The sequence below is a fragment of the Sphaeramia orbicularis genome, chromosome 9, assembly GCF_902148855.1.
Source record: "Sphaeramia orbicularis chromosome 9, fSphaOr1.1, whole genome shotgun sequence".
NCBI classification, from domain to species: domain Eukaryota; kingdom Metazoa; phylum Chordata; class Actinopteri; order Kurtiformes; family Apogonidae; genus Sphaeramia; species Sphaeramia orbicularis.
The window spans coordinates 38,073,452-38,099,522 of NC_043965.1; the positions used below are offsets into that span (position 1 = coordinate 38,073,452).

The window sequence follows — 26,071 nt, forward strand, 5'->3', positions numbered from 1 at the left end:
CTGTTTCATCCTCAGTGCAATCTGTGTTTACATTCTTGTTTTGACATTGATCAGGGCCATTTTTCTTCACAGTTTTCTTCCCTACATCACGTCTGTTTCTCAGTTTTCACCTTCACAACAATGGAGTGTTGGAAGTGAAATAAATTAACCATTACATGCCTGTTCTTGTTTGTGCATCAAATGATGACAAACAAGAACAGGAGTGGTACGCCTGCTGTAAATGAGACCAAAATGACTATTAATGAATGAGTTAATGACTTAATTACAACTATTGTACTGCAAACATTATCCTACCATTCAGAGATTTATTCCATGCTGATGTAGCAGTTGATTGGTGTCCTATTTAATTCTTCTGTACAGCAGGCTATTAAATCTATCCATAGAGTAACAGTAAAGTATAGATAATAGGGGTGCAACGGTACAGGTAACCCACGGTTCGGTCCGTATCTCAGCTTTTTGGCCATGGTTTTGGTACATGTTTTGTGCATAAAGAAAATCCTTTTTTTCCTCCCAAAATTATATTTTTATTTTGCTTGTTAGCAAAACCCTAAGTTTACAGTAGGAACAAATTATATCACTGTAGTGAATAAAAAAAACTTTCTGTACTTGAATAGAACCCTTTCGTATTCCTTGACTACTTGTATATAGTTGTATAAAACGGGCATGCGCACACATAAGGCCCAAAGGGAGCTTATGTTATTTTATTTTTTAAATAAATAAATTCCTGTTCTGTATAGGGAAGTAAAGAAAACGGCAGTATAAAAACACTATGGTTATCTACCGTACACTTGTCCTTGTAATAGTGTGTCACAGTATTGTATGTGTGCCAGAGACCTGCACCGGGTCGGCTAAAAAAAAAAAAAAAAAAAAAAAAAAAAGAATTTTCACGGGTATGTGCATGGGTAGAATTAAACGAAATGCAGGCGGGGAGCAGGTAAGGAAGTGACAAAGTAAAAGAAGATTCATGGTTGAAAATAATTGTCAGGACACTTAATGATGAATCATCTAATTTAACCGTGGTTGATCCACAGCTGGTTTGCTTTATTTTGAAGGGAGCTTCACCTCTGTTTACATCCGGCCACAGACGGCACATTGAGCAGCACATAATAGAGATTTATGGCGTGCATTTTAGCCAAAAATAAAGCCCCTAAAAATGAGTTACTGTGTAGACAATGTTTTAATTATGGGTAGGTTGTGGGTCTAATGTATGTGGATGCAGACAGACTTGTCTCTGTCTACTGTCTTTCACTGAGGGGCTTCCCCGCGCTGCATGCTCACATGCATGTCAAGAGAGAGAGAGAGAGAGAGAGAAAACCTCGGTCCATAAGGGCGGACCGAATGATACGTAGTTCTCCTGAGTACCGTTGCATCCCTCGTAGAAAATGTATCATTATTTTATTGTGGATGTTTTCTGACATGTGTTTTATGTCCCAGCCACATTACAGTTAGACCTAAACTGTAACAATCATTTTCTGACTGCTGCTACCTGTCTTAAACATTCAGTGCTGCTCTCCGTCTTGAATCCTACAGGCTACAGCTGTGATCAATGCTGCTCCTTTCCCACTTCCATCTTCTGATTTGTGGAAAGTCACCTCACATTGTGGGGCCAGATCCTTAAGAGTCTCTTGCATGATGCTGGAGAAACTTTGGGGAGAAGTTGAAAGGACAGGAAGGAGGTGGGAGAAAAAAGACCAAAAGATCATTTACATAAAACAGTCATTGCAGATACTACTTTCTGATATTTTGCACTTTAGTCAGTTTTGCTAGTATTTGTTAAATCTGTATAATCTACCATCTAGAATTTTAAAAACAGAAATGAAAAGGACAGTCAAAACTGAAACAATAAAAAAATAAATCAATAAACATTGCAAATTACTTTTGTAAACTGTACACTGCTGAAGAAAAACCAATATTCTCTCATTAGTGTCCAGGACTCTCGACACTATTCTGCTGGAATGACATGGGCCTAATTAGTGAGGTCTTCAGCAGAAACATCATTATAAATAATTAAGGGGCAGGGGTTATAATTAGTGCAGCTACTACATTTTATAATATTGGAGAGAAGAGGTGTCAAACTCATTCAAGTCCAGATCAGTAAAAGCAGCAAAAAACTACAAATCATTCATTCATTTTCTGAACCTGCTTTATCCTCCTCATGGGGTTCGCTGGAGCCTATCCCAGCTACTTATGGGTGAAGGTGGGGTACACCCTGGACATGACGCCAGTTCATCATCAACTTATAGACACCAAGGTTATAATAGTTTTGAATTTTTCATTGTAGTTTAGTTTTAGTTAGTTTTGACTTTTTTCTCTAATTCAGTTAGTTTTAATTAGTTTTTAGAGCAGGTTTGCTAGTTTTTATTAGTTTTCGTTATTTTCCAAATGTTTAGTTTTAGTTTAGTTCTAGTTTCGTCGTATCTTTTCTCTCCTCCGTCGTATTCAAATAAATCCCAAACAGGACTCTGCTGCTTTCTCCCAACTTTAACCTCCATGTTTCCAGGTAGAGTGGGGACCAGAAGACGACTCTAAACCACAAGTGACAGACCGTTAAATATCGTATGTTGCCGCTAGCTAAAATTGCTAGAGTGAAATAAATCGATTTTGCATCAATCTGACATTGACAAAGACGAAAACAAAGGGAATTTTATCCATAATTTTTATACGTTTTAGTTACTTTTGTAAACACACAATACAGTTTCAGTTAGTTATCATTTTTTTCTTTTAATTCTAGTTTTTATTTATTTATTTCAGTTATCGAAAATGTTTTGACAATTCTAGTTTTTGTCATTTTGTTAGTTTTCGTTACAGATAATAACCTTGATAGAGACAACCACTCTCACATTCACACCTATGGGCAATTTAGATTAACCAATTAACCTATTAAGTCCATGTCTTTGGACAGTGGGTGGAAGGAGGACCCAGAAAGAACGTGCAAAGTTCACACAGAAAAGAACCTTCTTGCTGCACGACTACCATGTCGCCTGGATACAAACTGTCCTTTCACAAGAAAAATGTGAATAACCTGACCAACCATGAACCTGAAATAAGTGCAATTTTAACCATATTATGCCTCAGTTTATCATTTACACATGTGCATTTCAACTCACAGATTACAGTGGATCAACAAATACACAAAATATTTAGTGAAAGGCAGAATATTGAACTGCCAAGAACTTTCAGGTTATTCATATCTATTCAGTTTATTTGTATTTTTTGTGAAAGAATAGTTTGTAAATGTAAACACTGTCATTTAACTTTGCAATTTTTCACACTACGACATGGAGAAAAAATGTGGAGTTGTCATTATTTATAGGTTGTTATACTAATACAGTGCTACCTTGACTTACAAGTACACCAACTTATGAGTTTCCAAGTTATGAGCCGTCGCTGGGTTGATTTTTTTACTTTTGGTTCAAACATTCTTTATTGTTAATTCACTAGATCAGGGGTTCCCAAACTTTTAAACTGACAACCCCCAAAATAACAGTGCCAGAGACTGGTGACTCCCACTATCCCAGAAGTGACTGAAACATAAAAAAAACTGTGCGCGCAGGACTCACACAAGGATACTGTGGCATATTTGACGCATTGCATACTGGGTCACTCACTCACTAAAATTACTGGACATTTTACTCATTGTTCGGTTTTATGTGCAGGGTTCAAGGGGGGGGTTTGTGTTAATGTTTTGTTTATGTTAATGCTATTTAGGTTAATGTGTCTGTTTTACAACGTTTATTGGCCTTTTTATATATTAATGTGACACCATTAGTCAAACCTGTAGGCTCCGAACAATGCTTTATGTGTAGCTGATGCCAAGTTGTTGCTTCCGTGCCAATGTTCTGAGCTTTGTTCTTCCAAATTAAAAGCACCTCCTGTACTCCAGAAGAACTGCGGATAAACTCTATACATTCAATCCAAAGTGCTATATAACCATTGTTAATCTGTCGCATTCACCTCTGGAGTGGCGTAAGAGAATTTGGAAATTCATCTCGCAACCCCCCATTGATGACCCACACTTTGGGAACCCCTGCACTAGATACACAGAAACATACAGAGAATTGAGATACTGTTTCTCTCTCACCTTGTTCAATGCTATGGATTCAAAAAGAGCTAAAAAATAGAATAAGGATAAAGAAATGGTATAAGAATAAACTACAGGGTGTCATAGAAAAAAGCTGACTCTCAGAAAAAACAACATAAATCTGGACATACGTGTTTATTGACCATGTAATTCCCCCTTGATTGACACCAGTGTCCCATGGTCAGTTTGTCATGCTTCAGTGAAACAACGCTAATTTGAATTGTGTTTAGGTCAATTCAATCCTAAAGTGGGTCAGACCAGTAAATACTATCATAATAACCTATAGATAATGAAAAAAGCTAATTTTTTCTCTTTGTTCTAGTGTAAAAAAAAAAAAAAAGTAAAGTTACACAAAAATGTTTACATTTACAGACTAGTATGTGGAATTTTACCAATATTCTGCCTGTTGCTGAATGTTTTGTGTATTTGAAGATCCACTGTCATCTGTAAGTTGTGATAAAAGTGATAAACTAAGGTGTAATATTGTTAAAATTGCACTTATTTTTCAGGTTGTTCATATTTGTTCATATTATGTTCAAATACAGTTCATAGATGTAAGCATTTCATTATGGAATTTTATTTATTTTTCACTCAAAAACATAGAAAAAACTTTGGAGTTGATATTATTTATAAGTTTTTATCCTATTATTTGTATTATTTTACTGGTCCGGCCCACTTCATATCATATTAGGCTGTATGTGGCCCCTGAACTAAAATGAGTTCGACACTCCTGATATAATGAGTTCGACACCCTTGACTGTTAATATTGTCAGTGTAGTTTTTACACAAATTCATCCCAGGGGCCAAGCCTTGAAATAAAGCATAACTCAGAGCAAATACATGTTTACACCTTTCAAGATAATAATAATAAAATGTATTGGTATTATTTGTCCTTACTGTGGGTGTGTCTTATAAAGGGTGCCGTCCACTCCCACAGTGATGGAGAGGTGATCCAGGTTGCGGTTAGTCGTATCTTGTCGACCACAGCGGCTAGACCAGCACCACACAGCTGGGCTGCACGGCGAGCAACAACACTGCACACCTCCTTCACGAGCACGCTGTCATCACATGTGGAGTTGGTAAGACCCAGGTGTTGCAGAATGGAGCGGACCTGTCGCATAGCCAGACGGTCGCTTTGGGATCAAACACAGTCGCAGTTATTCACAAACAACAGGTTATGGCCTCAGGCAGTTTCAGGAAGACATAGTGTGTTTTTGTGTGGTATCTGTCATTTGTTTTTGACGTGTGTATTGATGGCCATTATCAGGCTTCGGTAGAACTTGATGACAGGCTTATCATTTGAATCAGGTGTGTTGGAAGAGGGATACATCTAAAACATGCAGGATAATAGATCTCAAGGACCAGGGTTGGAGACCCCTGACCTAGGGGATAATAAAGTACCTTGAACTGGGGTGGTAATATGTTGCGTTCCAGGCAGGTTTTTGAGCCCGTAAGTCATGACTCACGACTTTGTAACGTTCCAGGCAAGTCACGCCAAACTGCTTGAACGCAAGGAATTGTGGTAGTTAGATGTAAGCAAACCAGCATGGAGGACCGTATGAAGCTTATGTTCATTTACAATTATTTCTATCCCAGAGGTGCTTGTTCTTTGCTTCTTTAAGGAAAACAGAGGAGGAAAAAACGGCGTATAAGCCAAGAGAAGCTGTTATACCTTTTATGTTATGTTATTTGTATATTTGGATATGTATTTGGTATTAATTTATTCTTGTCCTAACGCTAGAGTAGCTGCTGATTATGAGTAACATTTGCGGACAAATAAAGTCAGAGCAATACCTTGTTTAATAAACAATTGGCCATAAACACCGCATCCATGGGGGCCGCCATTGTTATTTCACAGGCTACATGACGTCAGAGATCAGAGCTGGGAGTACATCGATCTAGTACAAGTTTACGGGTAGGAAGTCACGGGTTTGACTGCCATACCAGTGCATTTTCACCAGTAGAAGGTTGGAAAACACAAGCTACAGGTTGCCTGGAATGCAGCATTAGTGTAGTTGTTTTCAGGACAACTGATGGATGTGCATTTCAAGGAAAAATACTAAATGGTAATTGCTGGTAATTAGTTGCAACCACTCAACTATACATTAATCTAGAAATTTCACAAGCATTTGCAAAGAGATATGGTTATGAGCCCTCTGTTGCCTTGGCGATAAGTAGAATCTGTGTTACTGCTGAACTTTTCCCTGATGTTTATGCTGTTCAGTTTCTATGACTTTAGCTGCTTGCTTTACTGTAGACTGTGCACTGTTGAATGCTCTTGTTTAAAACATAAATTAAAAGTGAGATGATGCATTAAATAGGAATTTGAGAGAGTGCCCTTCACTCTAGTGCTGGGCAATATGACTATATATTTTTTTTTAGATTCTAGGGGTTTTTGGCTGCCTTTTTAAGTTGTTGATTGTTTTGTTTGTTTTCCTTTGTATTTTTTTTCCCACTTTGTTTCTTCCTTTTTGTAAATCACTGAAAATACGATAAAACCAATAAAAACTTAAATGCAAAAAAAAAAAAAAAAAAGATTCTAGGGGTTTTGACTATGAGAAGCGATGTCTAGAGACACGTGAGTCAACTGAAAGAGAAGTTGCTTTTTCCTATCGTAAAGGAAACACATGGTAATATCACTATAACAGGCAGCCACTGATCTGATAGTTAAGTCTGTCATTATGACAAAGAAAAGCTGAGTATATATAAGTACTGACATATGGAAAGAACTGTAAAGGAATGTATGCAAATGATCTTTATTTTCAAGGCACACAGAAATGACCGGAAAATGTTAAACAGGCAGTTACATCATGTTGCATCTTGCGAGGTGGTTAACTCATGAGAAAAGTTGAACTTGAATAACTTTTTTCCCCACTCACTGATGATGCATGAATCTCATTTCTGCTGCCCAAACCATGCTGCACTCCAACCTTTCCATCATCTCTAGAGCTAATTTCCTCCTTTGTGACAACTGTGACAAAAACTCACAAAATAAGATTTTAAGGCCTAAAGTTAGCTCTTGCACTTCTCAAAATCCACCTTTCACCATTAGTTATAGATCACTAATGTGCAAGATGATGAAAAATGTGTGAAGTAAGGAAAGTGTGTGAGCCATCAAGTGAATTCATGTCTAACAATATGAAACACATGAATAGCAATATCAATTTAATAAGAGTGAGGTTCAAAAGGACCTTAGAGCACCCAAGTATAAAGAGGACTAAGCAAAATAAGGAGAAAACTACATTATGAGATGTGATGGCAAGAGCAAGACAGTCAGCTAAAGCTGTTTTCACAAACTATTAGAACTCTATCAGATAATACACAGCACTCCAACTCCACACTGTGTTATGATGCTGCAGGAGGTTAAGTAATGATCTGTGCTAATGATCTGCAACTGAAATGGACCAAACCCTGAACTTGGATGAAAAATGAAAACAGTGTATTGCTGGTGTGACTCTGAGCCCCAGTGAGATCAGAGTCGGCTACATGTTTGAGAGTGAATGAAACTGATATATCCGATATATATGTTACAGCAGCCTCCACAAGGACTCTGTCGTGCTGTGTGACAGTATGACATGCTGTCTCTTTCTGTGGTAATCTAATGTCAAGTGTAAATTTTTAGCTAAAGCCTTAAAAGGAGAGAGCGACTCTTATACATGTGGCAGATGTAGTAGAGGTTGAACTGTACGAGCTTTAAGTAAAATACTTAAAATAGTTTCAGCATTAAGATCATGAGAGAAGATTTCCAAAAAAAAAAAAAAAAAAAAAAAAAAAAAAAAAAAGAGTATTACTGTGACATTTGGGTATTCCTTTCTATTATATACCACAATTTGTAAGTGTCACAGACCATATCTTCACGTTGTATTGAAGAAAATACAAGCAAGAATATCCAGAAATATATTATAAACAGAGTGGATTTGTACATGATTTTAAGAATGGAGCTGAAAATTGAGACCCTTTGTTCAAATTTTCATTTATGATTCAGACCTTCAAATAATACTTTGTGAGCTGTAATTTTGTTGCACAACCCGTGTAATGACAATAAAGGCTTTTCTATTCTATTTTATTCTGCTTTGAGATACACTGTATTTTGTGTCTTTATTTACCATCATGAGTGAATCCCTCCAAAAGTTACTCTGCAAATGATTTATGTTCTTATCCTGGTTTTTATCCCAGATTGTTTATATTTATCTTTTCTGGTTTTATTGTATTTTATTGCATCTTGTTTTTATTTATTTGATCTTATTTATTTTATTCTTTTACTTATCCATGCTGCTATACAGATGAATGGTGGAACACTGAGCACTTTTTGTCCTGTCTTTTCGTCCTGCCTGTAAGCGTGATCAAGTGCCTGTCTTGCATGTTCAATGTATGTGTTGTAGTAATGCCAAGGCAATCACCTAGACTGCAAAACAAATCTACCTACGGGTATAAATAAAGTAACCTTGACCTTGAAAGCGGGTGAAGAAAGTGCTTTCAATATGACTGACCTAAAGTTTTGAAAGAAAGTAGTTTTGCTACGAGGAGAAGCTGGAGTGTTTCAATGCTGTAGAAAGCACAGAAAGAAATTCCATTGAAAGGACTTCTTTTCAAATGTTGTTGGTGTTACTATTGTAAGATTTTTTTTTTTATTATTCAATGTAGACTATTCAGTATTGTATTAAAGCTTCGTGACAATCTCTTAAAAGTTAAAATTTCCCATCCACTTGAGGAAAAATACTGCAATAAATGCTACAGAAATACACCGTGTGTCATGAGGGTGTGAAAGGTCAAGGTCAAGGTTACTTTATTTATACCCGTAGGTAGATTTGTTTTGCATTCTAGTTGATTGCCTTGGCATTACAACAACACATACTTAGGTTGCACTCAAGCACACAATGAAGAGAGAAACGGATTTATTACCAAACTAAACTATACAAACAAAAACCTGGGGGTGAGTCAGAGTCCATCAAGTGATGGGTGATATTGAGGAATGAAAGTCTGGGTAATGGAGAGGTGAGGTTGACAATGATCCAGTGCTGCACGGCTGCAGAACCAAGACTTAAATACAGTGCTAATGGTGATGCACTGCAGCCGTGCAGTATGCAACAGGTGAGTGATGAAGTCTGATGTGAAGGGAGGAATGGAGGGAGGAGCCGGCGGCCATGCCTGAGTGGACCGTGACGCCGCGTGCATAATTATTAGGCCAATGAGTATTTTGACCATATCATTACCTCTGCCAAGGAGGTTATGTTTTGCCAGTGTTGGTTTGTCTGTCTGTCTGTCTGTCCGTGTGCAAGATAACTCAAAAAGTTATGAACGGATTTGGATGAAAATTTCAGGAAATGTTGATACTGGCACAAGGAACAAATGATTAAATTTTGGTGGTGATTGGGGGGGGCAACTGATCTGCCTTGGCGGAGGTCTGCACTGTCTGAGTGCTTTTCTAGTTATATTTATGCAACTTTCCCAACTCCTAAATTTCCAAACTATATAAATTCACTTTCTTATTTGAATCAGTTATTTTCAGGTGATATATTATTGGAGAGAGTATGGCCTTTAAAGTTAACGCCCTACATTAAGGTGTGCAGAGTTATTAGGCAGCTTCTTTACTTTAGGTGAAATGGATAAAAAAAAGGGATTTAACAGTGAAAAGTCAGAAATTCTAAACTTCCCTTCAGACAGCTGAAACGATCTTGAAACAGCTCAACTATCGAAGCATGACCATAACATTATCTCATTTTATAGCAAATAGTCAATGGGGTCACAATATATGCAGAGAAGAAAACACACAAATTTACAGGAAAAGATTACAAAAGAACCAAGAGGGAAACTACCAGGAACACACTGACCTGCAGAACCACTATGTTCCAGAACAAAAACCTATCTACAATGTCCAGAAGTAGGAGATGTTCAGGTCTAAGACACTACGTCAAGGTGAGAAAGGCTGAAATACGACCACCACTGAACAAGACACAACGTTAAAACATCCAAATTGGGCCAAGAACTATCTGAAGACATATTTATTATAAGGTTTTATGGACAAATGAGGTCAAAGCAACTGTTAATGGGTTCAGACAGCTGGACCCACAGCTGCATCAGTAACATCACAGAACTCAACTTCAACTCAGACGCCAAGGTGGGGGTGGGGTTCTGGAATGGGCTGGTATTAATAAAGATGAGATAGGTGGACCTTTTTGAGTTGAAGATCAACTCAAAATCAAATCCAAAACACACTTCCAGTTTTTAGAAGACATGTTCATCAAGCAGTGGTAAAGGAAAAAGTCTGTATCTTTTAAGGGAGGTATTTTTTCATGGTTTTAATACAGGACAATGTTCCATCACATGCATCGAAGTACTCCACATGTCTAAGCTGTAAAGTCTTTAAAGATGGAAGAACAATGATACGACTGCCTTCCTCACCTGACCTAAACCCTACTGAGAACGTGTCCCTTCTTAAAACAGGAGATTTATGGTGAAGAAGAACAGTCCACCTCTGGACCCTAACCCTAACCCTCTGAACAGTGTCTGAGAGGATGTGGTTGTTGCTGCTCAAAAAGGTGATTGTCAACAAGTCAAGAAACTGATAGACTCAGTGAATGGAAGGGTTATGACTGTTATTGAAAGCAAGGCTGGCTATATTAGTCAGAGATTTTTTATTTGTTATTTTTGGTAAATTTAGGGCAGCTTTATCATCATTTTCACTTTAACAATAAAATAAATAAAATAAACAAGTGAGATAGCAAAATATTCATTATTCATTTAGTTGCCTAATAATTCTGCACATATATTTGCCAAATAGTTGTGTGAACTGAGATATTTTCTTAAAGCTGTCAATGACTTTTGTCACCAATTGTTCATCAAATCTGTAAAACCAGAGTCATAGCCTCGGTATCACGAATTCGTAAGTCTTTCTGTGATTACGCACCTGAATCTCTTCCCTCACAGTGAATAATTCGAAAATTTGTTGTGACAAGCACTGTGGGAAACTGAGCAATGCGCGTGGCGACAAATTTCTGAAAATGCCCGAGTGACCTACCGACTCTGTAAACAAATGGACTGTTTATGGTGGAGTACACTTCAAAATGGTTCACCGTGAGGTAGGGTTGCACGATTAATCGATTTTAAATCGAAATCGGATTTTTAAATTAGGACGATTTTTAAAAAAGAGAAATCGTAAAATCGATTTCATCTGTCTTATGCCTCCGGGCCGCGCGCCTCTGGGCTACCGTAGGCTCTTCCTCCTATCAGTGACAGCGGTCTGTCACAGAAGTCCGTGTAATGACCGGATTTTAAATGTGTTAATGAGCCCGCAGTACTTATAGCAATGTAAGCCGTGGCTTCACGCACGGATCCCGCAACTGAAATAGTACTGCATGCGGATTTGTACCGTACTGTCTTCTTCCAAACCGGGTCCGGGTCTCGGGGTCATCAGCCTCAGCCTCAGCAGAGGAGCCCAGACAGCCCTGTGCCCACACACATCCACCAGCTCCAGGGATAGAATCTCTGCAGTGTGTCCTGGGTCGGTCTATTCCACACACGGATCCCCCAGTTTAAATAGAACCGCATGGGGATCACTCATATTAACGTGGTCAACGCACGCACGACTGATGTCTGTCACTGACTTACATTGGTGTCACTTCTGTGGGCCCAGATACCCCAAAAAGAAAATAAATAAATAACTAAATAAATAAATAAATAAGTCCTCTTACTTGCTAAATTTTTCATTCACGAATGTAAGTTCTGTAACACAAAACCAAATATTATTTATTTTTTTTAAAATGTTGAACTTTATTTAAAGCTGTTAGATAAATCTGGAAACAAAAGGCTATAAAAACATTCAGTATCTGCCCCGATTTGGACATTGTGTTGTGGTGTATTCCCCCTGGCAAACTTATGTTATTTTCTTGTATACATTGTTTGTATACTCTACTTCATTCAATAAAGATTTAATTAGGAAAAAATAAACTCTTGTGGGTTCATCACATGATACCATCACAGATTTGAGGTCAGAGCAGTGCCTTGCATTGTGGGCTGCTCATGAAAACGACATGATGACTTCTGTTGTCTTTTGTAGTTTTACCCAAAAATTGAAATCGAAAATCGAGTTTTTAGAGGAAAAAAATCGGGATTTTTTTTTTTTTGCCAAATCGTGCAGCCTTACCGTGAGGGAAGAGATTCAGGTGCGTAATCACAGGAAGACTTACGGATTTGTGATACTTAAGCCTATGACTCGGGTTTTACAGATTTAATTAAAAATTAGTGATGAAAGTCATACGCAGCTTTAAGAAAAACAAAACCTCACCTTTTCTTTCTTAGATATTCAGGTTTGAGCTTTATGAACATTTTGGATTGAGCAAGAGTGCTGCAGTTCTTAAATAATAAAATTAATCCTCAAAAATACAACTTGGCCAATAATTGCACACAAGGTGTATATTACATAGAGATATATTATAATTTATATACAGGGTGGGGAAGCAAAATTTACAATGAACATTTAGTTGTTTTTTTCTCAGCAGGCACTACGTCAATTGTTTTGAAACCAAACATATATTGATGTCATAATCATACCTAACACTATTATCCATACCTTTTCAGAAACTTTTGCCCATATGAGTAATCAGGAAAGCAAACGTCAAAGAGTGTGTGATTTGCTGAATGCACTCGTCACACCAAAGGAGATTTCAAAAATAGTTGGAGTGTCCATAAAGACTGTTTATAATGTAAAGAAGAGAATGACTATGAGCAAAACTATTATGAGAAAGTCTGGAAGATACTATTAAAGAAGAATGGGAGAAGTTGTCACCCGAATATTTGAGGAACACTTGCGCAAGTTTCAGGAAGCGTGTGAAGGCAGTTACTGAGAAAGAAGGAGGATACATAGAATAAAAACATTTTCTATTATGTAAATTTTCTTGTGGCAAATAAATTCTCATGACTTTCAATAAACTAATTGGTCATACACTGTCTTTCAATCCCTGCCTCAAAATATTGTAAATTTTGCTTCCCCACCCTGTGTGTGTGTGTGTGTGTATACACATATTTATTTATTTATTTATTTATTTATTTATTTATTTTCAGTCCACACCACCGACCCTGATAGTGAACAACCGAATGACTCGACTGACAAAATTCTTAGTCTGGTACATCTCTAATACCAACAGTCACATTACTTTCTTAATAAATCCAAGAAATTTTAGAAAAAAAAAAATGACTAGAAACTATCTTCAATTGACCTTCTGTGATTGAAAGAAACACAAAGAAGACAGAGAAAAACATTTAATCTGATCTAATTCTACCAGAGCATATGCGATTTATCTTTTCTATTGCACAATCTCCACTCTTCATATCCAACTATAAGTTATTTGTGTCGATGTACATCTCATATATGTGACTAAACTACTGCTTAAGAATGCATAGCAGTTTTTTCTCACAATTACTTCTGTGAATTTCTAATCAAATCTGGCTAAGATATTCAACAACGCAGTTAGTGACAGCACAGTAACTGAAATTTAACTGAACTAATGACGTAAAATGTCATGTACCCAGTTTCCTAATGCATTTACTATGGGTGTACATGGGTGAGCTAAGAAGCACTGAGACTGAAGCAGTATATGGACACTTTAACTCACTCAACTCAGTTTAGGCACTGAAACTTTGATTTCCCCTGCAAATGACTTTTTATCTTTTTTTAATTGAGCTACCATTATCACATATGATGTTTAACAAAGTTAGACATAGTTTTGTGCTAAATGACTCAGTGAACTGCATCTCTTGTTGAAGATGAAACACATCACCAACACCAATACAGCTGTTACCTTCTCACAAACAGGTGAAAAAAAAAAAAAGTATGAAACTATACTTAAATCAGTGCAAGTCTGATCATGATGAAGCTGTACAGACATCTTCAGGGACTCCAAATAGATTTCTTTCTATTTATGTACTTTCACAGTCTCACAGTTTTACAGACAAACAGCCACTTTTCTTGACAAGTACAATGGTCTTTTGAATGGGCAAACACCATATGTGTAAAGGATGCATAGATTAAAACATGATCAAAAATGACGTCTCTGATCACTGACTGTAATAAAAATTTCTTTCTGTAATGGCGTCCTACTGGGCACAAATGGAAGAGAGCGGGACTTTGGGACTATATTACTTTACTGTTTACTTTACTATCCCTGTGATTAAATCCAGTCTCTGAATTTTACCCATCCTAATACATAAAGAACATCTAGCATTAGAATTAACACATTTGGAGCTCTGAACTGCCACTGAAGGTGCTTGGGAACCAAGTGCAGATCTTCATCAATATGTGGTCAAGGGCAGTGACAGGAGAATTAATGAATGTGGATGTTTTTTCAAAAACAGGAGAACAGGCAAATAAACCACCCAAAGGATCCAGAATGATAGAAGGTTCAGGGTTTGACTCCCTAACTGTCCATTTAATGAGTTCAACCCCACATACTGTCTCTGTCTGCTAAAAACTAATAAAAGGTAATTGGACTGATTACTAGAAGAGAACATTCAAACATCTGTATGAGAATGATTCAGTTAGAAGCTTTCTGATTGATATGACAATCAGTGGTTTTCACCTGTGCATCTGCAAAATATATGCAAGATGATTTTCAGTTTGAACAGTGGCATGTTGTTACAGACAGGTTGAAATAAATACAGCCTCTTTCTATATTGGTAAATGACAGTTAGTGCTTTATGGCAAACTTAACAGAAAACTCCATAAAGTTATGATCCATAAATTATTACGACCATAAATTTTGATTGATTTATAAAGTCATTTCTCCTCTTCCAGTTGTTTGGACATCCTTTCCCAGACTGAGCTGTGCTGCCAACAAATTACATTAAGGGAAATAAAGGATAAAAAAGTGAACTTCCTGTCTAAAATGGAAGTAATTTTACAAAATCACAAGATGCATACAAATGGAAGATTTACCTACTGGCACCTTCGGTGCCGCCCGCGCTGTTTGAACATGTAAAAAGTTGAAAATAATATAACTGCTCTTGCCGGGATTCAAACCCCTGTCTCCTGCATCACAGACTGTAGCGTTACTTACCGAGCTATACATTCATATGTACTTCTGGCCACAAATTTATATGTTCCAAGGCTCTCCTATCTCTTGTATTGGAGGGAAGGTCTACTGCGCACATGCCATTTATGACGAGACTCCATATGATAAAGGGAGGTATAACTAGACTAGACTAAAATCTAATCGCAAAGAGACAACTGTCTACTCAACAGCATTTGGGTCTGCATGCAGCCACAGAAGGTATGCAATGTATTATTACACAGTGGGAACTACAGGACTGAATATGAAATATCTTTGAGTTGCCGCCAGTGATTGGGTGAATCACACAAAGTTGTCAAACATAGGCCTATACCTCTACTATATCCTGTGTTTCTAATTTGAAATTATTTGGAATGTAATGGAATTCAATGCCATAACTGAGAACAACCTTATTAACCTCCTAAGACCCTGTTATGGGTTTTCTGTCCACATTTGTGGACAAGAGTTTCACAGCTTTATACAAACAACCCCCCAAAACAAAACAACAACAAAAAAAACAAAACTGTTCACCGCAAGGGACATTCCATAATTAAAAAAAAAAAAATGCATCTGAAAAAAATATTGCATCATGATGATTCCAATATAGGCAATTATTTAATTTAAAAAAAGCCAAAACTCAGAAACCTGTGGCTTTCCTGGTTCTCAGGAGGTTAAAGCAAACTCTTTACATTGGTTCCAAATGTGGTCACATTAGTGATATTAAAATGTCTTAATTTTATTATTAGTGCTTCGGTCCACCCCCTTGAATCCCCAATAGGGCTCCAACCCTGGACCCCCATTCCCCCTTTCACTTTTTCTGGATCCACCACTTTGTCTTTTTTAGACAAAGAATAAGGTCAACAGTATTGCTTTCCATTGCTTGGAACCTCAGTGAAGGTGAATTAAACATTGCATTTGTTTCAACCTAATGATGGTGATAAACGGCTCTCATGAAATGGAAACTTATAAAAGGCAGTGCCCTGGTGAGTTGAGCTGATGCTGTCAGTGGATGAAGCAGTGTGCAGCACTAACCTTTCAATCTGTGACAGAAACTTTGTCTCAAAGATGCCTCGTGTTTTGAGTCGCTCTGACAGTTTGCCTCTGAACAGCAGGCCTTTGTCAGTAAAATCCAGTAACACGTTCCTCACAATCTCCCCCAGGTACATGCCACTGATCATCTTCTCATACCTAAAAGAAAAAAATATCAGTTTTCACACAAAGATTCAGATAGTTGCTATTGCCACTCATTCAAAACAACCATCCAAGTCCAATCATTAATATTGTTTTTATTTCAATACAACAGTTTTCAATGTAAGTGTAAGGCATTCTATTATCATAAGCATGTCATTGTTCTTTTTGTTTTGTTTATTAAATAAGGATTTTTTAGACATTTAGACATCTCTGCTTTAAAGAGGCAAGGCATTAAAGAAAATAATTCCAACCTCAGAATGGGCTGCTCCTATTAGAGTTAAGCATGCTCTAATTGCAAGCCTTTGTACAGGAATCCATTTATTTTTATCCTCAACATATCCTCAGAAGATTATGTCATAATCGACAAGGTTTGAATTCCTTTTTACATATTTTTTTCATCCTGTATATAAAAGGAAACGTTCGGGTTTTTCCCTCATTCGTTTTGAGGCCGATGGTGCTGGATAATTTGTTGAGTCTTTTCACTTTTCCCTGTGCGTCAGCATATTTGCATGATAGTAGCCCGATGCCATTACATTAACACAATTACACAATAATTACAAAAAACCAGTAGCAGAAGTAAAAGAATTCACCTATCTTGGCAGCAAAATTACGGATGACGGGGACAACACAAAGAAGGTAGAGGCTAGAATCAGTAAAGCAAATCAAGCTTTTGCAACTCTCAGACCAATATGGAGGAGCACCAACATATGCAACAGCACAAAAATCAGCATTTACAGATGTGATGTCCTCAGTGTGTTGCCGTAGAGCAGAATGCTGGAAGGAAACGGCCCACATTAAACACAAACTGAATGTTTTCCAAATCAGTGTTTACGTGGAATCCTGAAGATATTCTGTCCAACCACGACACCCATGGCTCAGGAGGAAGTGGATCATCCAATAACCGAAGGACTGGCAGTTCGAATCCTGCTCTGTCCTAGTCAGTCCGTTGTGTCCTTGGGCAAGACAGTTCACCCATGTTGCCTCCAGTACCACTCACATTGGTGTATGAATGTGTATGAATGTTTGGTGGTGGTCGGAGGGGCCGTAGGCGCAAATTGGCAGCCACGCTTCTGTCAGCCTGCCTCAGGGCAGCTGTGGATACGGGTGTAGTTTAACACCACCAGAGGGGGAATGTGAGAGCAAATTAATTAATGGGTCAATAATGGAAAGCACTTTGGGTGCCTAGAAAAGTGCTATAGAAATTTAATCCATTATTATTAAAACAAAACTCATGCCAATTGACCAAGTGATAGAAGCACGCAGATGGACATGGCTGGGGCACATCTGCAGTATGACATCTACATCCATAACAAGAATTGCTTTAAGATGGACTCTACAGGGAAGAAGGTCAAGAGGGCGGCCCAGAGAAACGTGAAGAAGAACCATGGACAGAGAGGTGAGAAACCACGGCGTCTCCTTAGATGAAGCACCAAGGATAGCGGCAGACCGAGCCAGATAAAGAAGCTACCTACTGCCTCGAGCACCACCAGGTTCAGAAGATGATTAAGTATATAAAAGGAAAAGAAAAGATCATGCTGGCAGGTCTGCCTCTAAAGAGAAAAGTCTCAATATGTAAATCAATCACATCAAACACCTTCAATTGAAATTTTTGACTGAACTTACATAAACTTTATGCTTAGATGTTCTGTTTTGTTTTGGTAATGTGACAGCTATAAAGTGTAGCTTATTTCTATCACCTTTCATTTGCCTATTTCTTTTTCTTTATTGAACGAGGTCGGTCCCATTGAAATGGGGGATCTCTTTTTCAAGGGAGATCTGAAATACAACCAAACTAAATGCAACAAGTATCTAAAACCTCCAAAGTTGAGGACGTGAGGCTACGGGAGAAGAGGTGAAGAGCAACAATATTTAACAAAAATTAACTGACGTAGAGGGTCAGCTGTACAAATAAATAAAAACTGGAGCATATGAGCTACAGTGTGTATAAATACTGCTGTGATAAAGTGCAATCCAACTGATCCATCCCCATCTTGCACAATCTCTCCACTGTATTTAGATTGAAACAGGAATTGACTGCAGATGGTGTTGGCAGGTGGTCGTGTTGTCATAGGGATGAGGGCTAAGAATAGTGGACTGCATTCTCCTCTGTATTGGCTACATGTACTGCACAAGGCATTGAATTTGTCAACAGCATCATGTACTGCTGCCTAATGCAAACTGTTTGTTGGGAAGTGGATAGGGGAAAAAAATCTAAGTGGCATTCAAGTGATACCAGACTTTGCACAGCAAGTATGAGGCTTAGCATGCAAAGTATGCCATACATGACACAAAGGTAGAGCTCTTGCTGAGGTAGATTCTGTGAATGGACCTGCATAAAATCCCAATAAAAGAATGATAAAAACAACATAAAACACATGGTGCCACGCACAACAAACTCCGCCTCTCGCACGTATTGTAGCCTATTTTGCCATTGATACAGCTGATGTCATCATGTGTATGGATGTGGTGATGTCAGCATATCAATTGCCTCTATATACAGGGTGACCCAAAAAAACGGGAATTTTTGAAGTGCGTATTGGCAGACATGAGCAAGTGGCAGCACTGTGAGACAGTGACCTTGAGCAAGTAAACACACCCCCATTTTAGTAACCATGGATTTTTTGAAAATGAACAGGGGATCTCAGTCACTGTCACTGCGAATCATTACGTGGAGATGTTACAATCCTTCGTTACACCTGAATTGAACAATTTTCCACACGTTCAAGAAACCTGGTTTCAACAGGATGGAGCGACATCACACACTGCACGGCAATCATTGGAGGCTGTGCGAGAATTGTTCGGTAACCGTGTGATCTCAAGATTCGGTAACGTTCCCTGGCCCCCTAGATCACCAGATTTGTCCGTTTGTGATTTTTTCTTGTGGGGCTATCTCAAGAGTAAAGTGTACACGACTCGACCAAGAACTCTGGATGAGTTAAAACAGAGAATTCAGGATGAAATTCACAGTATCCCAGCTGAGATGTTGCAGCGGTCAATGAGGAATCTCAACAGCAGATTTCAAGAATGCATTCGTACAGAAGGACGCCATCTACAGGAAGTAATTTAAAAAAAATGAAAATTCCATCATTGTTTCTTAAATGGCATGTTTTAAGGTTTCAATTACTATGAATAAAATATTTCTCTTCCATCACTCTTGTTTTTATTGGATTGTTAAAAAGTTCCCGTTTTTTTGTGTCACCCTGTATGTGCCAAGTTTGAAGTAAACTAAAACAAAATGGATGTTTTATAGACATTTGAAATTTTGCCCCTTATGAGTAAATGGGAGAAAAAAAAGATTTTAAAAATTCATTAAAAATTTGAACTTTGACCTACTTTTCTAAAAATGTAACCACATATATTCTGGGTCATTGGCAATCTATGAACCTAATTTGGTGTGAATTCAACCAATAGTTTTGCTGCTACAGACATGTGAAACTTTGCCCATTATAAGTAAATGGGAAGGGAAAAAACTCTAACGCTAACCCTGTCTTCAGTTGTTTTCCCCTTGGCATCCTTTGGAGGTCCGGGGTGCATCCAGGCCTCTGGCTTTGGAAGGATCTGAACTATTTGCTTAATTATCCAGGAAGTTACTTTTTTGTCCAGGCTGTTTATTTTATTCCAACTGATGTAGTAAACAGCCTCTCATGTCTTTATCCTCAAAAAGATTGGACAATACCAGGATTGATCAGGATCATCAGGCTTGTGACAGAATGGTTCAGGGAGAATGAGACATCATTTTCACACATGAATTAGCCTCCATAAAGTCCAGACTCTAATTTCGGGAATGAAGACTTGATGCAAGGGTCCGATTCTCCATCAAAAATTAATGTAACTACAGGTGAAAAAAATATTATGAACCTTCTTGTGACACTACATAAGCATTATGTGGCAAAAAAGATGTGACAGTGAATATCTCCTGTAACCAAGTGCCACTAGTGCAGTGAAATATTGCATGTGCGACTTTCTTTTTTGACCGGGCAGTTTATTAACACACTAATAATAGCTACTTGGGCTAGTTGACCAATTATATAATTAAATTAGTATGTAATTAAACTGTTATGCTCCTGTTAAAGGGCAAATCAAATAAAACTGAAAATATTACAATTGAAATGCCTGTAACCACACTGTTATGTGTCTGTCAGTGATGACTAACATTATGATGATGGGTATCTTGTTTGAGAATGTACTATGAATGAAATACTACCTCTGCTTCCCCGGTGTTGTTGAACAATCATCAACAATGTGGTCAAATTGGGTGCAGAATTCATCCAATTCCCCATTTTCTCCAAAAGCACCCCATTCCATGTTGACACACATTCGACCTCCATCACCCTCCACCCGTTCTATGTTCTGCATTTCTTCCATGTAGCAGGCATTTGTCCCTGTGCCTATTTGAAGGGAAATGACAGATATTAGCATAACTCTGAATGACTCTCAATTTAATGTCACAACATATTTTCAGAGAGAAAACATCTATTGATGTGTATTTGCTTGACATGAATGTTTACAAATGGCATACAGTGACTTGTTGGGGAAGTGCTGTTAGTGAGGTGGACAGACTTACCTACAATGAGTCCTACTTCACATTTGGGGTCCTCATAGCCACAGGTCATCATAGTTCCCACTGTGTCATTAACCACTGCCACAAAACTCAAGTCAAATTCCTGAAGACAGGGACAACTATGTGTTAGCAATAAAAACAAAACATTTTCATACGATAATATTTAAGTAAAATACATTCACATAAAATAAGATTCATAGCACATTAGTGTCTTAAGAAACAAGCATACTTTTTTCCAGAGCAACCTCGTATACTGGAAAATATAGAGGAAAATGAAACGTAACATATATTATTTCAGTTAATTTACTTCAGAAACGAAAATAACCAGTCATTAAAGCTGCAAGCAGCATTGGGCGGGACCTCGCACTCTGGCCCGGTTCCACCTCCCTTCACCCTTGATACCGTAGATAACCAAGCCAAATGTCACATACCCACAATGCAATGTGACAAACCCCTGTTAGAAAATGTGCAGAAAAAAAGGCCACACCCCCTAGGAGTCAAACCCAAATCTATCACGTGGCAGCCTGATGCACTAACCACTCTACTACACAGTCTGATGCACTAACCACTACACTACAAAGTCTGGCGCACTAACCACTATACTACACAGTCTGATGCTCTAACCACTACACTACACAGTCTGATGCTCTAACCACTACACTACACAGTCTGATGCACTAACCACTATACTACACAGTCTGAGGCACTAACCACTATACTACACAGTCTGAGGCACTAACCACTACACTACACAGTCTGATGCACTAACCACTATACTACACAGTCTGAGGCACTAACCACTATACTACACAGTCTGAGGCACTAACCACTATACTACACAGTCTGAGGCACTAACCACTACACTACACAGTCTGATGCACTAACCACTACACTACACAGTCTGGTGCGCAAACCACTATACTACAGTCTGATGCACTAACCACTATACTACAGAGCACATCTGACACTACAGAGCACATCTTTGCACATCAGAGGTCAATTTTTATATTACATAAAATTTTTCACCAGACGTCACAGTTGTGACGTGCGTGCCAAATTTGGTGAGTTTTTGAGCATGTTCAGGGTGTCCCGGTGTTTCTGTTGATCTGGATTTCTCTGCTTGATGCATGCCAATGATTTGACCCATCTCAAGCAGACTAACATCTTCTCCACGACCACGGGATGGGACTTTCAACATGGCTGTTTAAAAAATAAGATTAAAAATAATAAAAATAAGATTTAAAGTGCTCAATTAACTGCGCACATGTGATATGTTGGGGCAGAGTGTTCCACTGCCTTAGACCTGCTACAGAAATGTCTCTGTTGCCTTTTGTCTTCAGTCAGGTTCTTGGTATGGCTAAAAACAAAACCTTAGCATATGTTTTTATGTTGTCAGAATTAATAGACGGTATGAAGAAAAAATAAGGTTTGCAATTTTCTCATTCTGTTTTATTATCATTTTGTGTTCCTAACTAACTGCAACTTTCATTTAAGGACTTTGTTTTCATTTTCCTCTTAATGCTGCTTTTATTTATAAAAAGCATTGTTTTGCCTTAGTGTATGAAATGTGCTCTATCATGCAGTGGTTAAAAATGTTTTTACAATTCACATTTTATCAAATGCATAACATCATGCAAAATTGTTCAGCTTTACCAACTGTGGAAAAATAAACAGTGCCACTGTACACAGTAAACTGTATTATTATAAAACAGTGTTTCTGAAATTCAACCCATGCATGTGATATTAAATAGGCTATACTCTAATTCAACACTGTGTCACTCTAGACCTTTCTAAAGACCCACTACTAGCCTGAACTCCCTCAATCATGAGATGAGTTGATTATCAAACTACCATACTTTCCGGACTATAAGCCACACCTGACTATAAGCCACACCCACCCAGTCTCCAACATCTCACCATCGATCCATTGATGCCAAGCTTACATGCAGCAGCTCTACTTCCTTCTTCGTCAGCCGGATTGATTGTTAGCCCAGAAAACATAAATTGGCCACATTATTTTAGAGCCGTGGGTTCACAGAGTGTGGAAAAAAATAGCGGCTTATAGACCGGAAAGTACAGTATATTACCTTATGTCAAAAAATAACAAACATAGTATCATACATTTTTTCTGTTATCCAAAATTATATCAGTTCTGTGAATCTGTCTTAGTGTGACATTTACAGCATCACAGCAATAGCTTCTGAAGTTCTTTTTATCACCTGTCCTTAAGTGTTCCATGTAACCTCTGGTTTTCAACCCATGGCTTTGGCTATGGCTTTTGTGCAGATTTTTATTTATAACTTCTCAAAACTCCATTTATGTGATTAAAAGTATGAAGGATTGTTACTAACCTGCCTACGACAGGCAGCCTCTTTCAGTAAAGCAACAACATCTTGACCTTCACAGCCACTGGCTTTGAATCCCTTTGTCCATTTCAGAAGAATGCCCTACAATAGAACAATAATTTCAATATCAACAACATGATATACAAATTATCCGTCAGTTATACAATGATGAGCCACAGGTAGTACAGGTAGTACTTTAAATTGCTGAAAAAAAGATTGTTGTTATTAGTGTGTTCAGAATAAGGAGAACTTAGGTTATCAAAGAAGTCAAAGTGATGCAGAGACATGAAAATAATTTATTTCAGCCGGCTGATGGAGCGCTTTCAATGTGATGAGCAAAGGGAGTTATGAGACACTCTTCCAGTTCTTTGAAAGCCAAATACCATGAAACCAAGAACAAACAAGTGAAAAATTACTAATACCCCTGCCCCAATGCACAACATTTTGCCACTCCTACTCACTGATATCCTACCCAGTCAGGGATTCATTTTAAATTTTACATCAAAGATAACTGTAAACTAGATTAAACTAAATTACTGTCCTATTTGGGTAGTTCTGTCAAACTAAAACAAACATTACTCTGCCCAAGTCTTAACCTTCGATCTTAAATAAAAAAAATCATAAAAAATACCAAAACGGATATTCAGCCATTACACTGTTCATGGCACGTCTTGTAAAGAAAGTGTGTGTCAAATTTGAAAAGAATTGGGTGAATAGTCATCAAAAAATTGGTTGGACAAAAATCTTGGAATGACGTATGGACATAAATCCTGGTATATACTACAATATACTATACTATGCTGTACTATAATAGGCAATACTAGACTATCCCCCAATAAATGGGTGGGTGGGGGTATAATAATAAAAACTGCAGCAGCCAAAAGTAACAAACTGATACAAATAAAACCATTGTACATGTTTTCTTCTCAGCTTTAAAGCAGCATATGACTTTCATCACAATTTTTTTTTCAAATTTGTAAAACCCCAGTGATAGCCTAATTATCAGTAATCCATTAGTCTTTCCGTGCTTACGCACCTGAATCACTTTCCTCACAGTGAACAACAACGAAGATGACTCCATCATAAACATTGTCCACTTATTTACATAACAAACCGAAACGCCGCTCAGGCCTTTTTGGAAGTTTTGTCGCGAAGTGCAATGTGGGATTGGGAATTCCACACAGCAGCAATATTGCTGTCTCTTCATGAGGGCTGAACCCAAATGTAGCCTTTACCTCCATCTACCGACTATACTCATTCTTTAAGACAACCCTGGTGGATTGGAAAATTTTACATTGTAGCGATCTGGCTCGTTTTCCTGCGAAATCTGTAAGAAACTGCTTTCGATTCCCACAATGCACTCTACGACAAAATCCGAAAAGGCCTGAGTGACGTTTCAGTTTGTTATGTAAGTAAGTTGACTATTTATGATGGAGTCATCTTTAAAGTTGTTCACCGTGAGGGAAGTGATTCAGCTGTGTAAGCTTGGAAAGACTACATGAATATGCTTTTATAACACATGCAGTGTCTCACTATCGGAAAAAACATGTAAGCAGTAGGTAGTTTTTATCCAATACACAATTCTAATCACAGTCTCTGACCATGCCCTGGAATGTCTCTAGTTCAACTCACTGTATGGGAGAATGCTGTCGTTTCTCGAGGTTATGAACATAATATGTTAGTTACTACATATGTGGATTTAATATCATTCATACCTGCAGATGCTGACTGAATGATTAATTACCTCATCAAGTTTGCTTTGATAACAGGGGAAGGAGAAGGTAAATCCAAGAGGTAAGGATACTCCACTTATACCCATGTATTCCAGAAAGTCCGCTATACAGTGTGCAATGTGGTTGAAAAGCTGTGAAACAAGACAAACAAAAGAACAGACTTGTACTCAGATCTCAAAGGTGTTTGGTTTCATCAATCATATGCTGTGATTTCACCTCTTCTCCTGTTCCCTGCATGGTCTCTTGTGGGATACTGTAAATCTTATGGTGCATGTCCACATTGTGTTTTTTTCCAGGCCGTATTCGCACCAACAGTACACGAAAACTGGATCCCCCAAGATCCAAAGCCAAGAAATCACCATGCTCTGATTAAGAAACACACAAACAAACAAGAGCCCAGTAAAGAACGAGTTTTCATTCTGACATTAACGAAAATTTTTTCATTAAATCAAAAAAGGTTACTGACTGAAACTGAGTTTTGTGTTCAAAAAAACTAAAACAGGGTTCCTACAGCTTTCTACAAATTACATCTAAGACTTTTTAAGACTATTTAGAAGAGAATTCGAACACAATTTCACAGCCTAGTTCACAGCCATATTGGCAAAATTCATGACTCCTAAAATTTAGGAAAATGTATTTATTTACTCCAACGCCTTGATTCTTATTGTTCCATGTCATTTCTCACCGGGGGCTGCAAAGGCAGCAATTATTGGTACCTAAATTCAATATAAATTGTTGGGTTGGAGCAGGTGGAACCGAGTAGGCTAACGTTACTTTCTTTCTAGTTTGGACATTTAATAGACACATTTCAACAAAGTACAGCAAACACATTTATGGCAACATAACTTAAGACCTACCATTACAAATTTAATACCTTTTAAAGACTTTAAGGTATTAAATGTAGATTTGTAAATTCAAGACTTAAGACTTTTTAAGATCCCACAGGAACCCTGTAAAAGCAAAAATATTAAGAAATATTTTGTCTTCTTTTTTGATATTCCCTTTATTTCCTGTTCTAACTCTTGTTTTTCTGATAAACCAACTGATTGACAGACATAGTTTAAAGTCATATTTTGTCAATGTTGTTCATCTGCATCTTTTAAAACTTTATGATTTAT

The 26,071-nt window shown here is 37.8% G+C and overlaps 1 protein-coding gene across 1 annotated transcript in view; it reads right to left on the minus strand.

Moving 5' to 3' along the window:
* Positions 1-749: 749 nt before the first annotated feature.
* LOC115425484 (hexokinase-2-like) overlaps positions 750-26,071 on the minus strand; it is a 55,053-nt gene continuing 29,731 nt past the window's right edge. Inside the window, 9 exon segments of the mRNA XM_030143095.1 lie at positions 750-1,644; positions 4,979-5,048; positions 5,051-5,214; positions 16,156-16,311; positions 20,519-20,702; positions 20,879-20,978; positions 23,227-23,322; positions 24,965-25,084; positions 25,170-25,318. Of these exon segments, the coding sequence (XP_029998955.1) occupies positions 1,500-1,644; positions 4,979-5,048; positions 5,051-5,214; positions 16,156-16,311; positions 20,519-20,702; positions 20,879-20,978; positions 23,227-23,322; positions 24,965-25,084; positions 25,170-25,318 (1,184 nt within the window). The 3' untranslated portion in view covers positions 750-1,499.